This window comes from Panthera pardus, unplaced genomic scaffold (assembly GCF_024362965.1).
Source record: "Panthera pardus isolate Hobbes unplaced genomic scaffold, ASM2436296v1 HiC_scaffold_16, whole genome shotgun sequence".
NCBI lineage: Eukaryota > Metazoa > Chordata > Mammalia > Carnivora > Felidae > Panthera > Panthera pardus.
In genome coordinates, this window is record NW_026526721.1 from 116,843,948 (window position 1) to 116,865,576 (window position 21,629).

General features: G+C 35.8%; 1 protein-coding gene across 2 annotated transcripts in view; it reads left to right on the forward strand.

Moving 5' to 3' along the window:
• The window catches only part of PLOD2 (procollagen-lysine,2-oxoglutarate 5-dioxygenase 2), a 100,813-nt gene that overhangs the window by 60,667 nt on the left and 18,517 nt on the right, over nucleotides 1-21,629 (forward strand). For both annotated transcript variants that reach the window (XM_019438871.2, XM_019438854.2), the window contains exons 5-10: nucleotides 758-870; nucleotides 3,150-3,213; nucleotides 4,472-4,569; nucleotides 11,569-11,670; nucleotides 14,996-15,121; nucleotides 17,000-17,121. In XM_019438871.2, coding sequence (XP_019294416.1) covers nucleotides 758-870; nucleotides 3,150-3,213; nucleotides 4,472-4,569; nucleotides 11,569-11,670; nucleotides 14,996-15,121; nucleotides 17,000-17,121 — 625 coding nt within the window. The remainder of the gene's footprint in view (nucleotides 1-757; nucleotides 871-3,149; nucleotides 3,214-4,471; nucleotides 4,570-11,568; nucleotides 11,671-14,995; nucleotides 15,122-16,999; nucleotides 17,122-21,629) is intronic.

A 21,629-nucleotide genomic window follows, 5' to 3' on the forward strand; every position in this document is an offset into this window, starting at 1 on the left:
AGAGGAAGATTCAAACAGGAGAAAAATGATACTGTTGTCTGTGTCTTTTATAGACAACTGTTATTGGCAAATTTAATGCTTATGCTCGAAGGCCAAGGGGAACAATCCAATTTTAGACTTCCTTTCTCCAGACTGTGACATAAAAAATCTAGCCAGAAAATGGTTTAGCAGGTACAATTATGACCAGTTCAAGTAAAGGAAAAATTCCCAAAATGTCCTAGATATAAAATTTCTTTGACATGTTTGCAGTCAGTGACATTTCCAACATTCCTTTGATTTTGTTAGCATCCTGCACTGACATTAAATCACCATAGTAGAGATTTTTTTTTTCCAGAAACAGTGAATCCTCTCCAAAGGATCCAAGAAAGATCATTTTAGAAGGTCAGGAAGAAAATTCTGTCTTCTTCTGTTCTTTTCCTAGTAACTTTTTCCCTTAGGAGCCTTGGAAAACATTTTTCCCTCTCTTGTGTCGATTAATTTTGGGAATGTGTTTATTCAAAAAAAGTCTTTGATTTGCAGTTGGTAAAAACTCACTCTCGTAGTTTATATATAAAACAAAGGATGCTCAATAACTCATTTCTTCCATGGTAATCTGTAAAATTCTAAGTATTCTAAGTATCAGTATTCTAAGTATAAAAAGGCCTAAATATTAGGCCTGATGGGTTTACACCTCTGTGCAACCGATGAATGGAATTAATAGAAACCAGTTTTGGTCTTTGATTACTAAATTCTCTAATCTCTCTCTGTTATATTGCAGGATTTATTGGCTATGCTCCATATATCAACCGTATAGTCCAGCAGTGGAATCTCCAGGATAATGATGATGATCAGCTCTTTTACACTAAAATTTACATTGATCCACTGAAGAGGGTATGTAATAGCTTGCATTTTTAACATAACCTCCTTATTTAAGATGTCTACTGGAACTCCAGCCATTGTATCCATGTTCTAGGCAGTTAACAGACAGAATGGTAAATAAGGGGCCATCTGAGTTACATTACCTCTTTTTAAATAATCTTTCTAGAAAAAACTTTCTGTTACTTTTCTTTGACCAGAACATATTTATGTGGCTACACATAATATGCAAAGAAAATGTTGTCCTTTGTTTCAAGTGTAAGTATCCTATTAAAAAATCGGATTTCTATTATTAAGGAGGAGGAATGCAGGGAACAATAGCTGTCTGGTATGGACCCTAAAGAGAATATTCCTGAGATTGATTTAAATGAAACTTTGGAGAAAAGTAAAACCAAAGTTCTCTAATTTTAGAAAATTGTTAGTATATTTACATAATGTAAGTTAATGTTTCATAAATTCACCGTAGGTAACATAATCGTTCTAGAATGTACTGAATTTATATAATTTGTGGGTGCTGTTACTGGAAACAAGTTTTTTAAAAATTTTTTAAATGTTTATTTGTTTTTGAGAGAGAGAGAGAGACAGAGCATGAGCAGAGGAGGGGCAGACAGGGAGACACAGAATCCGAAGCAGGCTTCAGGTCCTGAGCTGTCAGCATGGAGCCCAATGTGGGGCTTGAACTCACAGACTGTGAGATCATGACCTGAGCTGAAGTTGGACGCCTAGCCGACTGAGCCACCCATGCACCCCAGAAACAAGTTTTTTTTAAAGTATATTTTACAGCGAGTTTGCAACTGTAGCTGTTTCTGTTTCTTAGATAAACATTTCACTTATCTAAATGTTTTCATTAGATACTTAATACTTAGGAAACTTTATGCTTAAAATGTTTATTTTTATTTGGCTCCCTTTTTTGCTTTCCCTCTTATGTGTCTGACATAGCAAGCCTGAGGACTTCTTCTTTCATCCAGGAGGAGAAGCCTGCTCTTGGCATGAGTGCTAGCCTGTGCAGCATGATGTCTGTCTGCCTTTGTGTAATTCAACTGTGAAAGTACTTTGAGTCTTACTTAGCTGTCTGTGCTTCAGGATGCTTTCCCTGAAATCTCACTACTGAGTTTGTAATGTTTTTAGTTGTGTAAATCCTGTTTAAGTTTCTCTCTTAGCGTAAGATTTTATCTGGTTAGCACATGTCCTTGTTTGCTTGGTTTGTCATAACAAAATACTCTAGCCTGGGTGGCTTAAACAACAGAAATGTATTTTCTCAGAGTTCTGGAAGAACTCAGAATTAGTCATATGGTGGAGAAGTGGAAATATTAGGGAAAAGCATGAATGCTTTGACATACCCTGTACCCTAGATCAGGGCAACAGCATGGTCGGTTTCTAGCAAAGTCTCTCTTTCCGGGTTGTAGACAGCAGCCACCTCCTTGCTGTGTCCTCCACGTAGCAAAGAGAGAGAGACACAGAGGCATGCACACATACCAGAGAGCATGCACAAACACGCTGGTGTCTCTTCTTACATGGGCACTAATTCTATTGTGAGGTCCCTGCTCTCATGACCTCAGTTAAACCCTAATTATTTACCAAAGGCCCTGTCTCCAAATACCATCACATTGTGGGTTAGGGCTTCATATGAATTTTGATGAGACACAAACATTCAATCTATAGCAATACACAAAGATAATTTTAGGAATATTATTATGACAGAGAAATGTAGCTGAAAAACTGGTACGTTGAGAATCATAAAGTTTGCAAAGTGGTTTAATCTTTATAATTATGTTGATTGATTACATGCCTATTGTAGCTGACAGGTAGGGGAGTATGCCACAATAATTACCCATCCTCAAGAGCTTAACCCAACAGAGGTCTATGTCTCCTGCTACATGTCAATGATAGGTCAGCAGAGGGTTTCTGCCTATTGCAGTCACTTGGGGACCCCGGCTGATGGAGCAGCCATCATAGACCTTACTAGTTTGTGTGCCACTTGGGGTCTCAAACTGGAAGTTCCATGCTCCAGGTTAGAAGTGATTCATTTTACTTCTGCTGAAAACCCACTTGTCAGAATTAGTCATAATGCAGTGAAGTGGAAATACTAGGAGAATAGCATGAATGCTTTAACATACCCTTTATCCTTTAATTCAGTCAACTCTCTATAGTCTTTCTGTCTTTCTGAAGAATATTGCTGGAATAATTTACAAATAAGATCTTAAATTCCCCCAAAGAATAAACTATATTACCACGATAGTGTTGTTTGCTATTTTTGTTCTCATTTTCAATAGTATCTTTATTCTCATTTTTAGGAGGCTATTAACATCACATTGGATCACAAATGCAAAATTTTCCAGACTTTAAATGGAGCTGTAGGTATGCTTCCTAAATACAGAATTGTTCATGAATACAAACGAACACCTGTGTTTTCAACTGTCTGTCCTGTATTATATCCATTTTGGGGCTGTGGTTAAGGTTTACTGTGTAGATATTACAACTTTTAAAAAACAATGGACTTGAGCTTAGTTTGACATCGTGAAATACATTTACTGAAAATCATTTCTTAAGACTAGTGTAAAAAAGATAAGCTTCTAGCTTTAGGTAATTTAGAATTTAGTGTCTCACCATCTGGAGATATATTTTTAATTTAATGATACCTTATTATTACACAGTTTTCCGTGTAAGTTCTCTGTGTTGTGAATTAATGAGGAATATTAGAGTATTGGAGTACTTTACCTAGCTTAAATGGTAATTGGTAACCAGGCACACATACTGTGGTGTGTGTGTGTGTGTGTGGGTGTGTGGGTGTGTGTTTGTGTGTGTGTGTGTGTGTGTGTGTGTGTGTGTGGGTATGCCTGTGTGTGTTTTCCTAGATAGACATATTTCTTGGTAAAATAAATTAATCCATTAAATTAACCAATATACTGAAAATAAAAATACACTAATTCACTAATGCATTAATACTTTAAAGATTAAAAATACATTGTAATTCAGTACAACTCTTCAGGGCAGTTCATGCACTAAAAAGTTTCTCAGAATGGAAAGCATTTAGTTTGAAGTGCTTAGGAAATGTGAGGAAAGGAACTGGAAACAGCAACAAAAAAACAGCTGTTCTGCTCCCATCTGACTTGTGTATTCCTGGTATTTGCATTAGGCCTGATTTTCAAGAACTGGAAATACTATCAATGATGGCCAACTGCAGAAACCTTGCTTATGTCTGGCAGTGTTCTATTTGCCATATTTGTATTGTTATCATCTTCATAATAACTTTGAAAGGCAGGCAAAGATCCCATTTTTATAGTTGAATAAATTGAGATAATAATTTAGCTCATCTGGGATCACATTACTATCAAGAGCCCTTGGAGGCAGGATGGCAAAGATACTTTTCTCTGGCCAGACACCCCGGTCAGTGTCTTAGCACCCCAGTTTGCGGGTGCCGGGTTGGAGTGGTTGAGGTGCTCTGCGGACCTAAAGTAGGCAAAATTTCTAAAAGTGTTGTAGCACATGGAATAGCATTCGTGAGAAATTTTATAACAACAAGAAGGTATAGATAGATGTAGACATGTATATGTGCATATGAATACACACACATTTTAAATGACTACAATCTGTTTTTTTTTCCTTTTTAACCCAGATGAAGTTGTTTTAAAATTTGAAAATGGCAAAGCCAGAGCTAAGAATGTATTTTATGAAACATTACCAGTGGCACTTAATGGAAATGGACCCACCAAGGTGAGTCACAGTGACTTTTCCCTGTTTCCTTACTACAGAGCAGTATGTAGTGTGTCATCTTCTTCTCCCCCCTCCTTTACCTTCTCCTCCTTCTACTTCTCTTTTTTAGTATCTTTAAGAGTCTCTATTTTAGTGCCAGCAATCTACTGGCTTCATCTTTACACTGTGTATTATGTGGTTTCCTTCAGATTAATCAAATGATGATTTTTCTTGAGCAAAGTGATACTTTTTCGTTCTATTTTTGACACATTACCGTTTAAGAATAACAGCAAACTTGAGAATGAGCCATATTTTCCTCATACAGGATATCCTACCTGAATAGGAGATGCTGAGGTCATTAATGCACCATTTTCTTTTTTTTTTTTTAATTTTTTTTTAATGTTTATTTATTTTTGAGACAGACAGAGACAGAATGTGAGTGGGTTAGGGGCAGAGAGAGAGGGAGACACAGAAGCAGAAGCAGGCTCCAGGCTCCGAGCTGTCAGCACAGAGCCCTACGCGGGGCTCGAACTCACAAGCTGTGACATCATGACCTGAGCCGAAGTCGGACGCTTAACCGACTGAGCCACCCAGGCGCCCCAATGCACCATTTTCTGAGTTAACAACTCTGTTAAATATTGAGGTGTCACTGTGTGGCTGGAAGCTTCTTCTTGCACTTATTTTAATACCAAGGTTGATGGGTTATAGTTGAGAAAGACATATTGCGACTAATGAAATTTTAGATGCTTTTCAGATATACATCATTGAGCTTGCTGAGAATGTTATTGACTGCAAAATGTTTAGATAAGTTTGAGATACAGATGTGTGCTTGAAACAGTGTTCTGAGAAACCGAGATGCCTAGTTTGTAAGTACCTAGAAAAGAGATGAACAGATGTGCACTGTGGGAAGAGGGGATGGGGAGATGTCCTCTGCTGTTTCAGAGGATTGAGTAGTGTGAATTCCAGTAAAAGCTATATGCATGGGAAGCAGGGCAAGGGAAAGCTCACACTGGCAGCTTGTTCACCCTCAAAATGGAAGAAGAAGATTCCTCTTCCCCTCTAGTTAATCTTTACAACTTGCGTATTGTCCCATTCCAGCCCTCCTGCAGTCTGGCTGGGGGCACTCCTTTCTCTGTCTTGTATCACTTTCCCAGATCTATCCTCTCCTACTCGTTAGCAATGTAAAGACCCTCAAGTCTTTCCCATCTTAAAACAAAGCCAAGGCAGCACAAACTAAACCATCCTCCTCAATCCTTTTGCCTTCGAGCCTGCCTGCCTTTTTCCTCCCCTTCACAGCCACACACTTTAAAGTAGAGGCAACTTACTGCCACCTCTGTTCCTCTTCCCACCACACCAAGAAATGCTCCTGCCAAGGTCTGTTGAGACATCCTCTTTAGCCCTCATTTTACTTGACTCAGAGATAACATTTGACCATGTTGATCCCGTTTGATCCTACTTGAAATAAACACTCTTTCCCTTTGCACCATTCTCTGCTGGTTTGTCTACTGATTTTCTGGCCTCTTAAATCTCTCTCTTTTTCTTTTTTTTAAATACACATTAAAAAAAAAAAAACAAACTAAGACATCGTATGGGTGGGGTAGCTCAAGGGTGGTGGGAGCGATCTTTTTCCTTTCTTGTTTGAATTAAGTGTTCCATAGGTATCTCTCTGAGACACCTTTCGTTTCTACACAAATTCTTGGTTAATTTGCTTCCTTCCTATGTCAGCCAATCCTCTTGTGATGCTGATGATTTTCAAATCCTTGCTCTAGCTCCTGTATCTTTCTCAAGCTCCAGGTCTGAATACCCAGTTGGTAGCTTTGTGTATCATATGGAGACCTGAACTCAAGACCTTCAGCTCTGCCTCCTCTTTTGGCCAGCTGGTTCATGGGAACGTGGGTCTTGTTTTGGCTCTAAGTGCTTCCCACTCCCAACCCAAGAGCTGTTTTTTTCTGATTCCTGTACGTGGTGGTTTGTCTAATTTTCTCAGTGCCAGTGACAGCTTCCTTAGTTTAGGCCACCTGCACCCTGCCACCCCTAGCAAACCACGCACCAGAAGCCTGGAACCTAGGGCATTGTGCTGAAGCAGAAAGTCAGTCACATCAGTCACCTGTATAATGCCCTCTGTAGACTTAGGTGTAAAGAGCCAAATTCTCACCTTGCCTTGTAAAACTCTTTTAAAATTTCACTCCTGGTTTAGTGATCACCAGTCCATTCTTCCGTCTACTTCCCCACTCCTGACACTACAGATATCTACACGAACATTTCTCATACTCATTCTCTCCCTCTTTCTCTCCCCCCACTCCTACGTACTGAATTCCTTTGAACTTTGAACCCTGGAATCCTTTGCCCCTAATCCCACTTGCTCTACCCACCTACTAAATCCTCTTCATCTTGTAGACCTCAGCTTAGTCTTTACTTCTCAGATCTCCTGCATGCTTTCTATAGTATTTGGAACTTTGTCCATCACAATATCTAATACCACACGCTAGACAGGTATGGATTTACTTTTTTTTTTTGTCTCTCTTACTTACTGGGCCTTTAGCCTAGGAATTATAGAAACCATACCTATCCTGTTTACTTTTTGTTTCCGCAGGCTCCAGCACGTATCTAGCATATATTAACCTTTCAGTAAATGTCGGAATTTATAAACAATCTAATGACCTAGCATTATTCTTGGGAGTGGTAAGGCAGATTATTTTTTGGCAGGGCAAAAAAAGTCATAAAACTGATGTGGATCCCTGTAACTTTTCCTTAAGCAGATAAATGCACATCTTTTGTCTATGAAGCGTCCTTTGCAATACATGTGTGTGTGCGTACGTGTTTGTACGTGTGCATGCACACAGTGTCTATTTTAGCCCTCTGTCTGATATCCTTGGTGCCATTTAGACAAGGGCTTGTTCAACCAGACATCTCCTATAACCACATAGGGTGCTGTGTCTTCTTGGTAATTTTCTAAATCAAATGTAAATGTCTTTAAAGAGGGGGCATGGCCCTGAGCGTTAAGCTTTTGTGGGCAAGCCCTGATGTTCAGTGGTTGTGATGTCATCACCAGTTTCTCCTGAATTCTCAAGATGATACTGCCTAAAGTTTTACAGAGTGATTAATTTAGGACCTCTCATGAGAAAAGGAGCCCTAATCCTTAGTCCATTTAGAAAGACCTGTTTTAGGTCTTCTAAGAAACATTCTCAGTTTGGGCTGTCACAATTTCTGGAATTTCAAGCAGTGTGATGATCCTATTATATTTTCTCTGACATGATCCTATCTGGTCTACCTTCCTGTGATTCTATTTGACAACAAAGAATGAAGCAAGTTTTTTATTATAAAAATTAAACTTGTGATAACATAAACATTTGAGAAAAGATTATGTAAATAAGCATTTATTTAGCGCTAATATCTAATTTAATAATATTATGTTAAAGTTAAAGGCACATGAATGTATTACATTTTCCCCTGTGTCCAGGCTAATGGGAAAGAAAGCAGATTATTCTCTAGATAGAAACTTTTTTTTTAAACCATCATTAAAGGCAAAAGGATATTTTCTATGAATTTTTATAAGTTTATTTTACTTACTATTTTATTTAGCTAAGGGGTGATTATAATGGCAGTGGCTTTGAACCATAACAATGACCTAACTGATAATATTTAAGCCATTTTTTTCATTTAAAAATATATGCATAATCTGGAAATGATAAATTATTTTTAATATGTTTACAGACCAAAGTTATTAAAGTTAATTTCTCTAAATCTCATGCTGTTAGTAAGAGTAATTTTTAAATTATAAGTAGTTTAGGGGCGCCTGGGTGGCTCAGTCGGTTAAGCATCTGACTTCAGCTCAGGTCATGATCTCATGGTTCGTGAGTTCGAGCCCCATGTTGGGCTCTGTGCTGACAGCTCAGAGCCTGGAGCCTACTTCAGATTCTGTGTCTCCCTCTCTCTTTGCCCCTCCCCAGCTTGGACTCTTCTCTCTCTCTCTCTCTCAAAAATAAATAAACACTAAAAAAAAATTATAAGTAGCTTAAAAAATCAATTATAATCTCACTACCCCTTGATACTGTTTTATTCATGATTGCTTTCAGGTTTTTTTGTCTTTTTAGTCTATATCTGTGAGCATTTATACTTTTCATTTATTTTCATAATGATATGTAAATAATTTTGTGTTTCTTAAGTAACACTTTATTTACAATATATTTCTGTATTCTACATAATTATTTTCTCACTTGGCTAGATACATACAATCTAATATTAATAAATTTTTAGACAGAAACTATGATTTCTGGCTTGAAGCTTTACTTTTTATTTTTGAAGCTCATTTATTGTTCATAACACATTAAAAGATGCTTACTTTAACACCTAACCTTTTCTTTTACATATCAGATAATATACCTGTTAAGGTAATCATGAAATTGGTGGTAGTTTTATACAAGCTAAAATTGAACAGAAGATCGGATCACCTGATTTGCACGTGAAAACAAACATTTCTGAAACTAATTTGATTTACAATAAAAATAGGGATGTTAATCCTGTACATAAAAACACAAATGCTTGGGTCACTATGACCTTGAATAATTGGATGATTTGGGAAAATGAAAGAAAGAAAGAAAAGATTTGGTTGGAAAAGTTTCTCTGCCAATGAAATGACATCATACCTGGAAACATTTTGATATTGTGAAAGAAGGATCAGGAAAGTACTACCACCTAGTAGCTGGGGACTGCCTGGAACAGCCTAACTACATAAACAGTTTTCTGCACTTTCCAAAGCTGCCAGCATAAATGTCTGCAGATTTTAATGAAGAAAACAGATGTAAATGGAAGGTGGGGGTTGGCGATGGATAACTTCTGCCTGTGTAGTGAGCGATCCAAAAGAGAAAGGTTTCCAGTCAAAAGTAATGTTTTTAAAATATCTTAATTATCTATGAAAATTAAATTGAGGTAAGGAGTAGAACGTGGAAAGGTTAGAAAATAAAGTTTTAATTCTGAAAACTAAAAGTAATACCTTTTATGCTCTAACCTTTGAAAAGATATTGATCATTTTCATATTCACATAAGGATTCTAATAGACTGATCAATAATTCATGAAATAAATATTTAATTTTTATGAGATTTCTGAGATGAGGAAAGTGCCAGCCTTTACACAGAGATGGGGCTTTTAGATATGGCCAACTATGGGGGATTTTTTTTCTCCCTTTAAAGAAAAACTCTTTTCCAGGACATTTAAAATAAGTTATATTTTTCTCTAGCCTTAAATTTCTTAAAATTTCTTTTAGAAATAATATTTAGGACAGGATCCAATTTCACATGAATCTGTTTTCTTCCTTCAAAACCATATTATTGTATGGAATATGAATGTTTAATGTTTGCATTTGTAATTTGACAACAGTAATTTTTTTTTGCGCTAGAGGCACCTTAAAATGACCACATTGACTCTTGAAATGTCATTAATGAATTTAATAAGTACATGTTTCCTGCCTTGTAATTTGTTTCCTGAATTATCATGTAGTTCAAAAGAGATGTGAATGAATTACTTTCGATGTCTTATGATTGTAATCTACAAATTGAATGTAACTATATCTACAATATCTGCATGGTACAAAGATTTTCCCATTGCAATTAATACTGTATCATTTCAACAACATTTGTTTTAGTACAATAGAGATATTTAGATGGCATCCCATATATTTGAGAGGAATCTGGTAAAATGGTACTAATTACCTCATCTATTCTGCACCATAAGATCTTTCAGGGACTTAGGAAGCTAGAAAAATCCAGTAGGCACTCCTGTACATTTTTGGCCATCATACTTAATGTATTAACACATTTCCCTTTTGAGTTCATCTTACCTATAAGTAAATCCGCACAAGTTTCCTGAAAATGTTTACATTCTGGGGATACTCAAGATTTGTTTGAGGGCTCAGAGCATATTTTAGTGTATTTATGTCTCTCCTCCATCTACCTTCCCTCACTTTCTTCTTCAGCCAAAACACACAAAGGGACTTAGATTTTACAGGTGAAATGATCTCCAATGATGCCTAAGGGCAGAGGGAGAAAAGTTAAAAAGGAGATGCCCTGAGTGACCTCAAAGAGGTAGCAGAGGGCGGGGGCGGGGGGTGGGGGGAGAAAAGCAGTAGTGTACTTCAGTTTACTGTTAATAATTGTGGGGTGGCAGTAATTAGGGCCTTGTTGTAGATCTGTTTTAAACTGCAGACTTTCTTTTCCTGAAGTCAGTGCCCCCCGAACCACTGCCCAGAAGCCTAGTTTATGGTAGGTAGCATGGTTTCCTGGAAGAGGTTAGTGCTTTTTGGTGATAAAGTATATATAAAACTTGTTTTGAGTGGCGATCGTCTGGCACTGCCCCATTCACCATAGGTGTCTGCCCTGGGCCTTTAAACATATATTATCTTTTTTTTTTTTTTTTAACGTTTTATTTATTTTTGAGACAGAGAGAGACAGAGCATGAACGGGGGAGGGGCAGAGAGAGAGGGAGACACAGAATCGGAAGCAGGCTCCAGGCTCCGAGCCATCAGCCCGGAGCCCGATGCGGGGCTCGAACTCATGGAACGTGAGATCGTGACCTGAGCTGAAGTCGGACGCTTAACTGACTGAGCCATCCAGGCGCCCCTAAACATATATGTCTTATTACTAAATTACTATTCATGTGACTGTTCTCATTAGTGTTGTTTTTGGTAAGTCTCATTAGCTCAATTAAATCTCTGTGTTTCATTATTTACATATTTCTTTAATTGTGTCTCATCTGGTATTGTTTCTTACATAATGAAATACAATGACCTTTATGATTTATAATGCAGTTTTTGGCATTTCTAGACAAAGTTTGCCCTGGTTTTATGACTCATTGTCTGGAACGAATTTAGTTCAGTATAAACCTCTAGGTCTTACATATTAGTAGAACTATTAAAGAATATACCTAATGCAGAAAACCTGCTTTGAAGTTAGATGTTTATAGAATGAAAGCACATTGATGGGAGAGGCTTACTTTCTTTAATACAGTTTTCCTTCATTTACTAGATTCTCCTGAATTATTTTGGAAACTATGTACCTAATGCATGGACACAGGATAATGGCTGCACTCTTTGTGACTTGGATACAATTGACTTGTCTACAGTAGATGTGAGTGGAAATGTGTGAAATGTAGAAATAAAAAGTATAGTGTCAGGAAGTGCAGTGATTTGTTGAAAGAACATTAGCTTATAGTTTTGATATATGGTAGATAATGCATTTATATGGTTAAAACAGGATGACACAGAAAATTGCTAGAGTTTTGTATTTCTGAACTGTTTTTGAGAGTAAAACTGGCTAGTAATTGATCCCAATAAAAGGAGCTTGGTTGTTAATATTTAATATTAATCTTATTATGATTGGCTGCCCTCTGCCAACTTAGTCAAAGCATCGAGGAAAAAAATGCTTCAGCATTTGTATTGACTAATATTATCTGTGCTTGATTTTTAAATTTGATGAGTTAAAAAATAATATATGATTATATAACTAAGAATTGTTTTAAGTATTTTACATAAAATACTCCAACTAAACTTCACAAAATCTCTTAAGTAGGTAGTGCTGTTGACACAGTTTTACAAATGAAAAACTGAGGGACACACAGATTAAGTAACTTGCTTAAGGGCACACAGTTTTTTTAGGCGTTGAAGGTGGGATTTGAATTTAGGCAGCCTGGCCCTAGACCCTGTATTCTTGACCACTGCAATTTCGCCTAGATGTCATATACACATTATATGCCAGACACAGTGCTACTTATAGGCATATTTCATAGAGAATTATAACTAGTTTGAGGGTAAACGAGCAATTAGAAATAATATTTATCTGTAGAACATTTGCATGCATTCTTCTTCTGTCATCCACCAGAGCAGTTCTAGTGTATTCTATAGTAACGTATTTCTTCCAAAAAATTGCTCTTGTAACTTAGAAAACTGTTATTACATATATGAGCAGTTGGATTCTAGGGATGATTTTGTCATTAAGGCTGATTCTTTCCTTCATTCATCATAGGTTTACTGAGTCTCTACAGCATGCCAGATAAGTAGAACCAATATAAGCAAAAATAAAATTCCCAGTAATGTAGTTCTGGCAACTCCTGGGCCCATGCAAATATAAAATACTCTCACTGTATAGAACCAAAGCTCCTGAATTTAACTACTTTCTATGCTTATCACTGTCTGAAAGGAGGACAAAGAGTAACTTGTGCATATATAGGAGCTTCTGAATAGAGCCTTACTTTCCTTGAAAATAAGACTTTTTGGCCGGTCTCTCAAATAACAAACTGAATGTTTCCTATCCGGAAAGAATGCCAGAATATTTTTGAATGAAGCTGCATCATGATGTTTAAAAATTCAACCTGATCTTTTCTGCAGAAAGTAGTGTTGTTGTCCTTTGGAGGGAGGGTTAATGCTTTTTATCTGTTCGGTCTCCTTTTACATAAACTTTCTGGTGCAAAGATAGAAAAATATTTACTTTAAAATTTTTTATCTTATCACTATTAGTTTTTGCATATAGGAGTAAATCACTTGTTTCTTAAGCTCTTTTGTCTGACAGACTGATAAAATATGTTAGAAAGGAAAGCTATTATATTTTGCTAGACAGATTTTTTATATGTTTTACATATTAGTTACTATGCAATAAGGATATAAAAATTAAAATTATATGGGTAGTTAAGATCTCAGGTCTACCATATTATTGGATGTGGGCCATAGGTAAGGTTCTTTCTATATAAAGAAAGGGAGGGTTAAATGAAACTTTATACATATATAAATGATATTTATATTTATAAATTGTATATACATATGCAGTGCTAAGCCTTCAATCACTGTTAACTGTTGTATTATCATTAGTATATAAAGCCAACTTAGATGGATAATGAAATTGTAGCATGTTGAAACCCAGGTCTTTACCTGTTAATTATGTGTTCTGAGTTGCTCAACTTCTCTAAATCCCATTTTCCTCGTGTAAATTTGGAATAATAAATAACTTTTAAGGTTATTATGAAATGTAAATGAAATGTATTATATCATTTGATAAGGGAGAATTGTGATCTACTTTTCACTTATTTCCTCTATTAAATTGAGAACTCCCAGAGGGTAGATATTTTGTCTTTATTTGTTTGGATTTTTTTATTCAATAATAAATATTTGGGTGAGTGAATGAATTTATAAAGAAGTAGAAAAGTGTACAAGGTATACTTCAGTGCAAACAAATATTAACTTATAATCCAGATAACAGAAATATATGAGGCATCATGTGTGAAAAGATGGGAAATGAGGTACCTCATTCAGCACTTAACATATATGATATTTCTAAAAAACTTTAATCCTTAAATTCAGATTTTAAGACATGTTTATTTTTAATTTTTTCAAATGTTTATTTATATTTTGAGAGAGAGAGAGAGACAGAGCACAAGCAGGGGAGGGGCAGAGAGAGAGGGAGACAGAATCCAAAGCAAGCTCTAGGCTCCAAGCATTCAGCAGAGAGCCTGATGTGGGGATTGAACTCACAAGCTGTGAGATCATGACCTGAGCAGAAGTCGGATGCCCAACTGACTGAGCCATCCAGCTGCCTCAAGACATGTTTAAAAAAGGCATTATAAAGAAATCTTTCATATAGTTTTGGTAATAACACTATTACATGGTCATTTACTTATGTTTCTGTCTTCCCCAACCATTTGTAAATTTTTCAAGACAGGAACTTTCACTCTTTGTCCTAAATGTTACTTATCACAAGGACTGACAAATATAAAGAGTATTTCAAAATTTTCATGCAATGAATGAAAGATAAACTATCCTATAATACATACCCAAACAGGTTTTTGAAAATCTATAAAAATAGAACAAGGTAAACTATAGTTTTCTCGTGTATAATAATGAAGCAAAATAAAGTACTGTCCATAAAGTGAGATTAAAGGAAATATTCAAGGATAGAAATAAAGGCTCAAGAACTCCATGGTTGCTTTATTTGAGCTACAAATTAAATGCGGGACTTCCAAGCCATGGAAACCAAAAGAGAAACACAATTAGCATTATGGCTTCTTAGATGAAGATGTCAAAATAGATTCAGAACTGAAGGACATTTCTTTAAAGACTATCATAAAGGAAGCACTGAATAATAGAGTAAGCAATATCCTTTATTACATCCATGTAGTAAATAGGATAGTGAGTTTCCTCTTCAAACCTAAGTCATAATGCCAATACGTGATTGAGTAAAATCACTTTGATGGAGGCCGTAAGATCGTATTTTACAAGTTAGCGAATTGCCATGAGTCAATTCAGATTTAGCAGATTATATTGAAATGATATTGCCCGTATATTTTATGTTGTATTGATTAAGAATTAAGATTAATATTGATTAAGATTAAGAATTAAGAATAAATAAAATTAAGAATAAATCTAAAATAATAATAATTTGTTTTCATGTTTGCCTTAAAACAAAGGTCCATCCAAATGTAACAATAGGCGTTTTTATTGAACAACCAACCCCTTTCCTACCTCGATTTCTGGACATATTGTTGACACTGGATTACCCAAAAGAAGCACTTAAACTCTTTATTCATAATAAAGTAAGTATTTGAGCGATGAATATTTTATGTGAAAATTATTTTTTATCTTCTTTGGAAATATGTGTTATTGTTTACTTATATAAATTTAGTGGGGGATTTTTGGAGTAATTACTGTCCTGCTTATGTCGAACCTAAGGATTTTAGAATCTGGAAACTATCATAATATTGGAATGAGCCATGTGAAACTCAGTTTTGTAGATCAAAAATGGTTGAATATCAGCTCATTTCATATGGCTCAACTTAATATATATGTGAAGAAATGTCAAAGGTCCTTGTATTCCTTGCCTTTGGGTTTTATGGAATTTTCTTTTATGGAACTGGTCATTAAATTGTTTGCAACTTAAGCTAATACCATAGCATCAGAACTTGAAATCGCTTCCAGATATAGTATTGTTTTGATTAATCACACAATGGCATGCTCTCCCCAAAGGATTTTGATACTGTCATTTCCTCCAAAAATATACAGAACCTCCCCAACCGTCCCACATGTAATCTAAACTTAAAGACCCTTTTCTCAGAATTTTCCCATATATTTGTCTCTTTCCTGTTAAAACAATTGACACTTAACATATTCTAGAAAAATGCAATAGGTGTGAAGTATACTGTTTTCTCCCTATTGTCCTAATGCTTTTGGTTTAATATTCTTTCTTCCTAACGTTCATGTCAGTTTATCATTTGCCTTTTCCAGGGAATATTTTAAATTCATAGAAAAAGTTTCATAGCTAAAAAAAGTTTAGAAGGGTAGATCGTTGAGCATTTGCTCTGTAAAATGCTTTGTAATGTTGGGGCGCCTGGGTGGCTCAGTCGGTTAAGCGTCCGACTTCAGCTCAGGTCACGATCTCGCGGTCCGTGAGTTCGAGCCCCGCGTCGGGCTCTGGGCTGATGGCTCAGAGCCTGGAGCCTGCTTCCGATTCTGTGTCTCCCTCTCTCTCTGCCCCTCCCCCGTTCATGCTCTGTCTCTCTCTGTCTCAAAAAGAAATAAACGTTAAAATTAAAAAAAAAAAGCTTTGTAATGTATTTATATACACTAAAGTGTTTTGTTTTTATGTATTGTGTCTTTTATTTAGGTCTTCTTCCTTTTGTAGGACCTTCTTAATGGCAGAGGATTTTGCCTCCCCCCCCTTTTTTATATATAAAATGAACTCTGTGTAGCTTTTATGCTTTATAAGTAGTTTTAACAAGCTGTGGAAAGCTTTCAAAAATACTTAGTGAGACTTGATACATAAAAAGCTCTGAAATGCTCTAATGTTGGATTATCTATGTTAGATAATCTTATCTAAATTTTAGCACAGTTGAATCACACTAATTTGATGACTTATATGTTGATAATTTTCCCATTATATTTCCTTATTGATAAAATTTTGTTAAACTTTACCTTCTTTTTGTAAAAACACAATTTCATAAGTGACCATTAATTTTTCTCTCTGGCTTTAAAGAGTATTATAATATTTATTTTATAAAATATGATTGTATTTATAACTTAGATTAATATCTATTACGTTTAGTAGGCATTTTTATGGATATTTTAAAGCACATGTCTAAGATTCTCAGGCCACAAACCATTTTCCTTTAAGTTAGAGCATTTTATAGCAGCCAGGATTTAAATATTGATTCGAGGACCTGTCTAGGAGTGGACATCAGAAGAATTTTGAAATATCTTCTATTGAAAAAAATATTGCTATGTATCTACTTTAGATTTTTCATGTGATATTGAAATTGAATTTGTTTAATATAGGTTATCATTTCATCTCTAATTGAGGAAATAATGTGAATTGTGGAATTGACAACTTTGAATGGGATGCCATCCCTGTGTATGAACACTTCAGTCATCCTATTGTCATTTTGGCACTAATTTTTGACTTTTAAAATATGTTACAGGAAGTTTATCATGAAAAGGACATCAAGGTATTTTTTGATAAAGCTAAACATGAAATCAGTACTATAAAAATAGTAGGACCAGAAGAAAACCTAAGTCAAGCTGAAGCCAGAAACATGGGAATGTATGTTTTTTTGTTTTCTGTTTTCCTAATAAATCCCTATGCCTACTCCTTTTATAGGCTGGTCAGTAATCACCTGTTTCTCTCTCTCTACTACCAAACTTGATAGCAAGGACCAGACTATGACTTTCTTGTACTTTGCTATATTTCCAGTGGCTAGCATAATGCTTGGTATATAACAGATGGTTATAATGTATGCTTGTCAAATGAATGAATAAATGATGAATAATGAATGAATGGAAATAAATGAGAAATAGTCTCTGCCCTCAAGGAGCCCACAGTTTAGTGGACATTAACGATACAGGTGCAATTATCTTTAACAAAAGTGAATGGAAGAAGTAATTCAGGATGTAAAGTACTAAGAAAAGGAAAAGGAGAAATTACTTTCAACAGGCAAAATTGGTGAAGATACTTTAAAGAAGACAGCATTGCAGTGAGCCCATAATAAAATATTAACTACCATATTAGATGATGATGATAGTATTCAGATGATAGTAACTACTATATATGAGTAATTAATTCGTATGATAGTAACTACTATATATGAGTGCTTATACTGTGTGAGGCATTGTGGTAAATACCTTGCATGTAGTATCTTATTTATTCCTTTCAATAACCTATGAATTCGTTCTTTTTTTTTTTTTTTTTTTAAAGTTTATTTATTTTTGAGACAGAGAGAGACAGAGCATGAACAAGGGAGGGGCAGAGAGGGAGACACAGAATCTGAAACAGGCTCCAGGCTCTGAGCTGTCAGCACAGAGCCCGACGCGGGGCTCGAACTCATGGACCGTGAGATCACGACCTGAGCCGAAGTCGGACGCTTAACCGACCAAGCCACCCAGGCGCCCCTGAATTGGTTCTTTTTATTTTCAGTCTCTAGACAAGGAAACAGAGAGGTTAAATATGTTAAGCAAGTCTGCCCAGCCAGCTAGTGGAGGAGCTAGAAATCTTCATGGGCAGGAACTGTGTCCCATTTTTCTTTAAGTCTCAGTGCCTAGCACAGGGCCTGGCACAAAGTAGTAATTCATCAGCACTAATCAAATTAAACTACCAAGAGCTAATGTACAGCATGATGATTATAGCTCATAATTCTGTATCACATAGTTGAATGCTGCTGAGAAAGTAGATCTAAAATGACCTCACAACAAAAGAGAAATGGTTACTGTGTGACGGGATGTAGGTCATAGCTAAGGCTATGGTCATAATCATTTTGCAATATATAAAAGTATCAAATCAACACATTGTCTGCCTTATGCTTATACAATGATAAGTGTCCATTATATCTCAATAAACCTAGAAAAAAACGAAACAGAACAGAAAGTTTTCAAATGAGACAATGGGAAGACAGAATTCGAAAAAGCTGAAAAGCAATCCTTGACTGTGATAGGGTCAGAAACAGGCCATGTTCTTTTTTATTTATTTTTACATTTTTAAATTTTTAAAAATTTTTATATTTTAATTATTTACTTTAATTTAATTTTATTAAATTTATTGTCAAATTAGTTTCCATACAACACCCAGTGCTCATCCCAAAAGATGCCCTCTTCAATGCCCATCACCTACCCTCCCCACCCTCCCACCCCCCATCAACCCTCAGTTTGTTCTCAGTTTTTAAGAGTCTCTTATGCTTTGGCTCTCTCTCTCACTCTAACCTCTTTTTTTTTCTTTCTTTTCCTTCCCCTCCCCCATGGGTTTCTGTTAAGTTTCTCAGGATCCACATAAGAGTGAAAACATGGTATCTGTCTTTCTCTGTATGGCTTATTTCACTTAGCATCACACTCTCCAGTTCCATCCACGTTGCTACAAATGGCCATATTTCGTTCTTTCTCATTGCCATGTAGTACTCCATTGTGTATATAAACCACAATTTCTGTATCCATTCATCAGTTGATGGACATTTAGGCTCTTTCCATATTTTGGCTATTGTTGAGAGTGCTGCTATAAACATTGGGGTACAAGTGCCCCTATGCATCAGTACTCCTGTATCCCTTGGGTAAATTCCTAGCAGTGCTACTGCTGGGTCATAGGGTAGGTCTATTTTTATTTTTTTTGAGGAACCTCCACACTGTTTTCCAGAGCAGCTGCACCAATTTGCATTCCCACCAGCAGTGCAAGAGGGTTCCCGTTTCTCCACATCCTCTCTAGCATGTATAGTCTCCTGATTTGTTCATTTTGGCCACTCTGACTGGCGTGAGGTCATATCTGAGCGTGGTTTTGATTTGTATTTCCCTGATGAGGAGCGACGTTGAGCATCTTTTCATGTGCCTGTTGGCCATCTGGATGTCTTCTTTAGAGAAGTGTCTATTCATGTTTTCTGCCCATTTCTTCACTGGATTATTTGTTTTTTGAGTGTGGAGTTTGGTGAGCTTTTATAGATTTTGGATACTAGCTCTTTGTCTGATATGTCATTTGCAAATATCCTTTCCCATTCCATTGGTTGCCTTTTAGTTTTGTTGGTTGTTTCCTTTGCTGTGCAGAAGTTTTTATCTTCATGAGGTCCCAGTAGTTCATTTTTGCTTTTAATTCCCTTGCCTTTGGGGATGTGTCAAGTAAGAAATGTATGTTTTAATCAATTTACGTTAAACAATTTCTACTAAAGAAGCTTAAAGAAAAACAACTTTTCTTCAAAATTAGTATCCTAAACTTGGGTGTCTCGACTGTCTTGTGTGCATGTCTGTTTGCGTATGTTCATGAGCACACCTCGAATGTTAGACTCTATCTGTGTTTGTGTGTATTTATGTGTAAAAGCCAATGGATATTATATATAGAGAGAGATGGAAAGATATATTATGGGTAAGGGTCAACATATTTAATCAGACTATTATCTGGACTTTAGATCAAGATTTTTAAAATTACTCAGACAGGTCCTCCTGGCTGGATTAGTCAGAAGAGTATGTGACCCCTGATCTCTGGGTTGTGAGTTACAGCCCCACATTGGGGGTAGAGATTAATTAAAATAAGAAATAAAAAAGTGATTCAGACAAATGAATAGTATGACTGATATAACAGTGATTTAGATGTTGACTATCTGAAGGTTTGTGTGGTAAAAGTGTGTGTTTCAGACTGAAAAGGGTATTCCTCCTTTCTAGTCACCGAATGATCTAGATAATACTATAACCCTCAGAAGAAATTTTTTAGGTCCTTTGTTTAGCCCCTTTAATACTGCAGACTGCAGTTTTACTAGTAAAATTCTGATAATAATAAAAACCATGATTTCTCCATGAATGTTGATTGGATATGCCAGCAGTGGGTTAAGTCCTGCTGAGAAAAAGGTGAATGAGTCATGGTGACTTCTCATCTTGTGCTGTGGAAGCTCAGAGCTCAGAGTGCTGGATAGTGCCTGATGTGGGAGTAAAGGGATAGGCAGGAAAGCAAGCCTCAGAAAGACCAAACTGATGGTTTCATAGTTTATTCACTGGAGAATACCTTGGATCCAAATTCAGAACTTATTTTTATTTATTTATTTTTTTTAAATATACTCTGTTGTGTCTGGCTTCTTTGGCTCAGCACAGTGTTCTCTCATTCACTCATGTCATTGTAGTTATTAGCAGTTCATTCCTTTTCATCGCTAACTAATATTCTATCATATGAATATACCACAAGTGCATTTTCTACTTGCTTGTTGCTAGACATTAGGTCATGTCCAGTTTAGAGCCATTTGAATAAGATTGTTAATGAAGATTCCTTATAAGAGGTATATATGTGTATGTGGACCTATTTGGCTTTAGTATGTTTTAGGAAAATATGAAGGAGTAGACTAGGACATAGGGTTAGAGTAGATGTATGTTTAATTTTGTAAGAAACGACTGAATAGTCCTCCAAGATAGTTGTACCATTGTACGCACCTGGTAGCAGTGTAACAGACCTCTGTCTGCTCCACGTTTGTCAACAGTTGATATTGCCCATCTTTTTTATTTTAGCCACTTTATTGTGTATCTTATTGTAATTGTAATTTAATTCCCTGAAGACTAATTCATATGTCTTCATTTGTGGAGTATCTATTTAAATCTTTTTGTGCATTTTCATTTACATTGGGTTGTCTTTTTTGTTATTAATTTGTAGGAGTTCATTATATAATCTGTCTAGAAGAGGGTTGTATGTGTGTGTGTCTATGTGTACGATGTTTTGTGAATATGTGTTTCATTCTGTGGCTTGGTCTTTTAATTTCTTAGTGCTGTCTTTTGATGAGAAGAAATGTGAATTTCAATAAAATTCCATTTCTCTCTTTTTTTCTTTTATGCTTTGTGCTTATTGAATTTATTTTCTATTTAAGAGGTCTTTCTTATTCCAATGTCATGAAACTGTTCTTTGGAATTTTTCTTTTATAAGCTTTATTGTTTTAGCATTTATGTTTAAGATGTTTCAATCTACAGTTCATTCTGAATATATTTTTGTGTTTGGAGTGAAGTAGAGATCAAATTTTATTCTTACAAATGAAATTCCAGTTGTTTCAACACCCTTTTTTTATTTTAAGGTTTTTCTTTTCCTATTTAGTTGACTTGGCTTTGTCA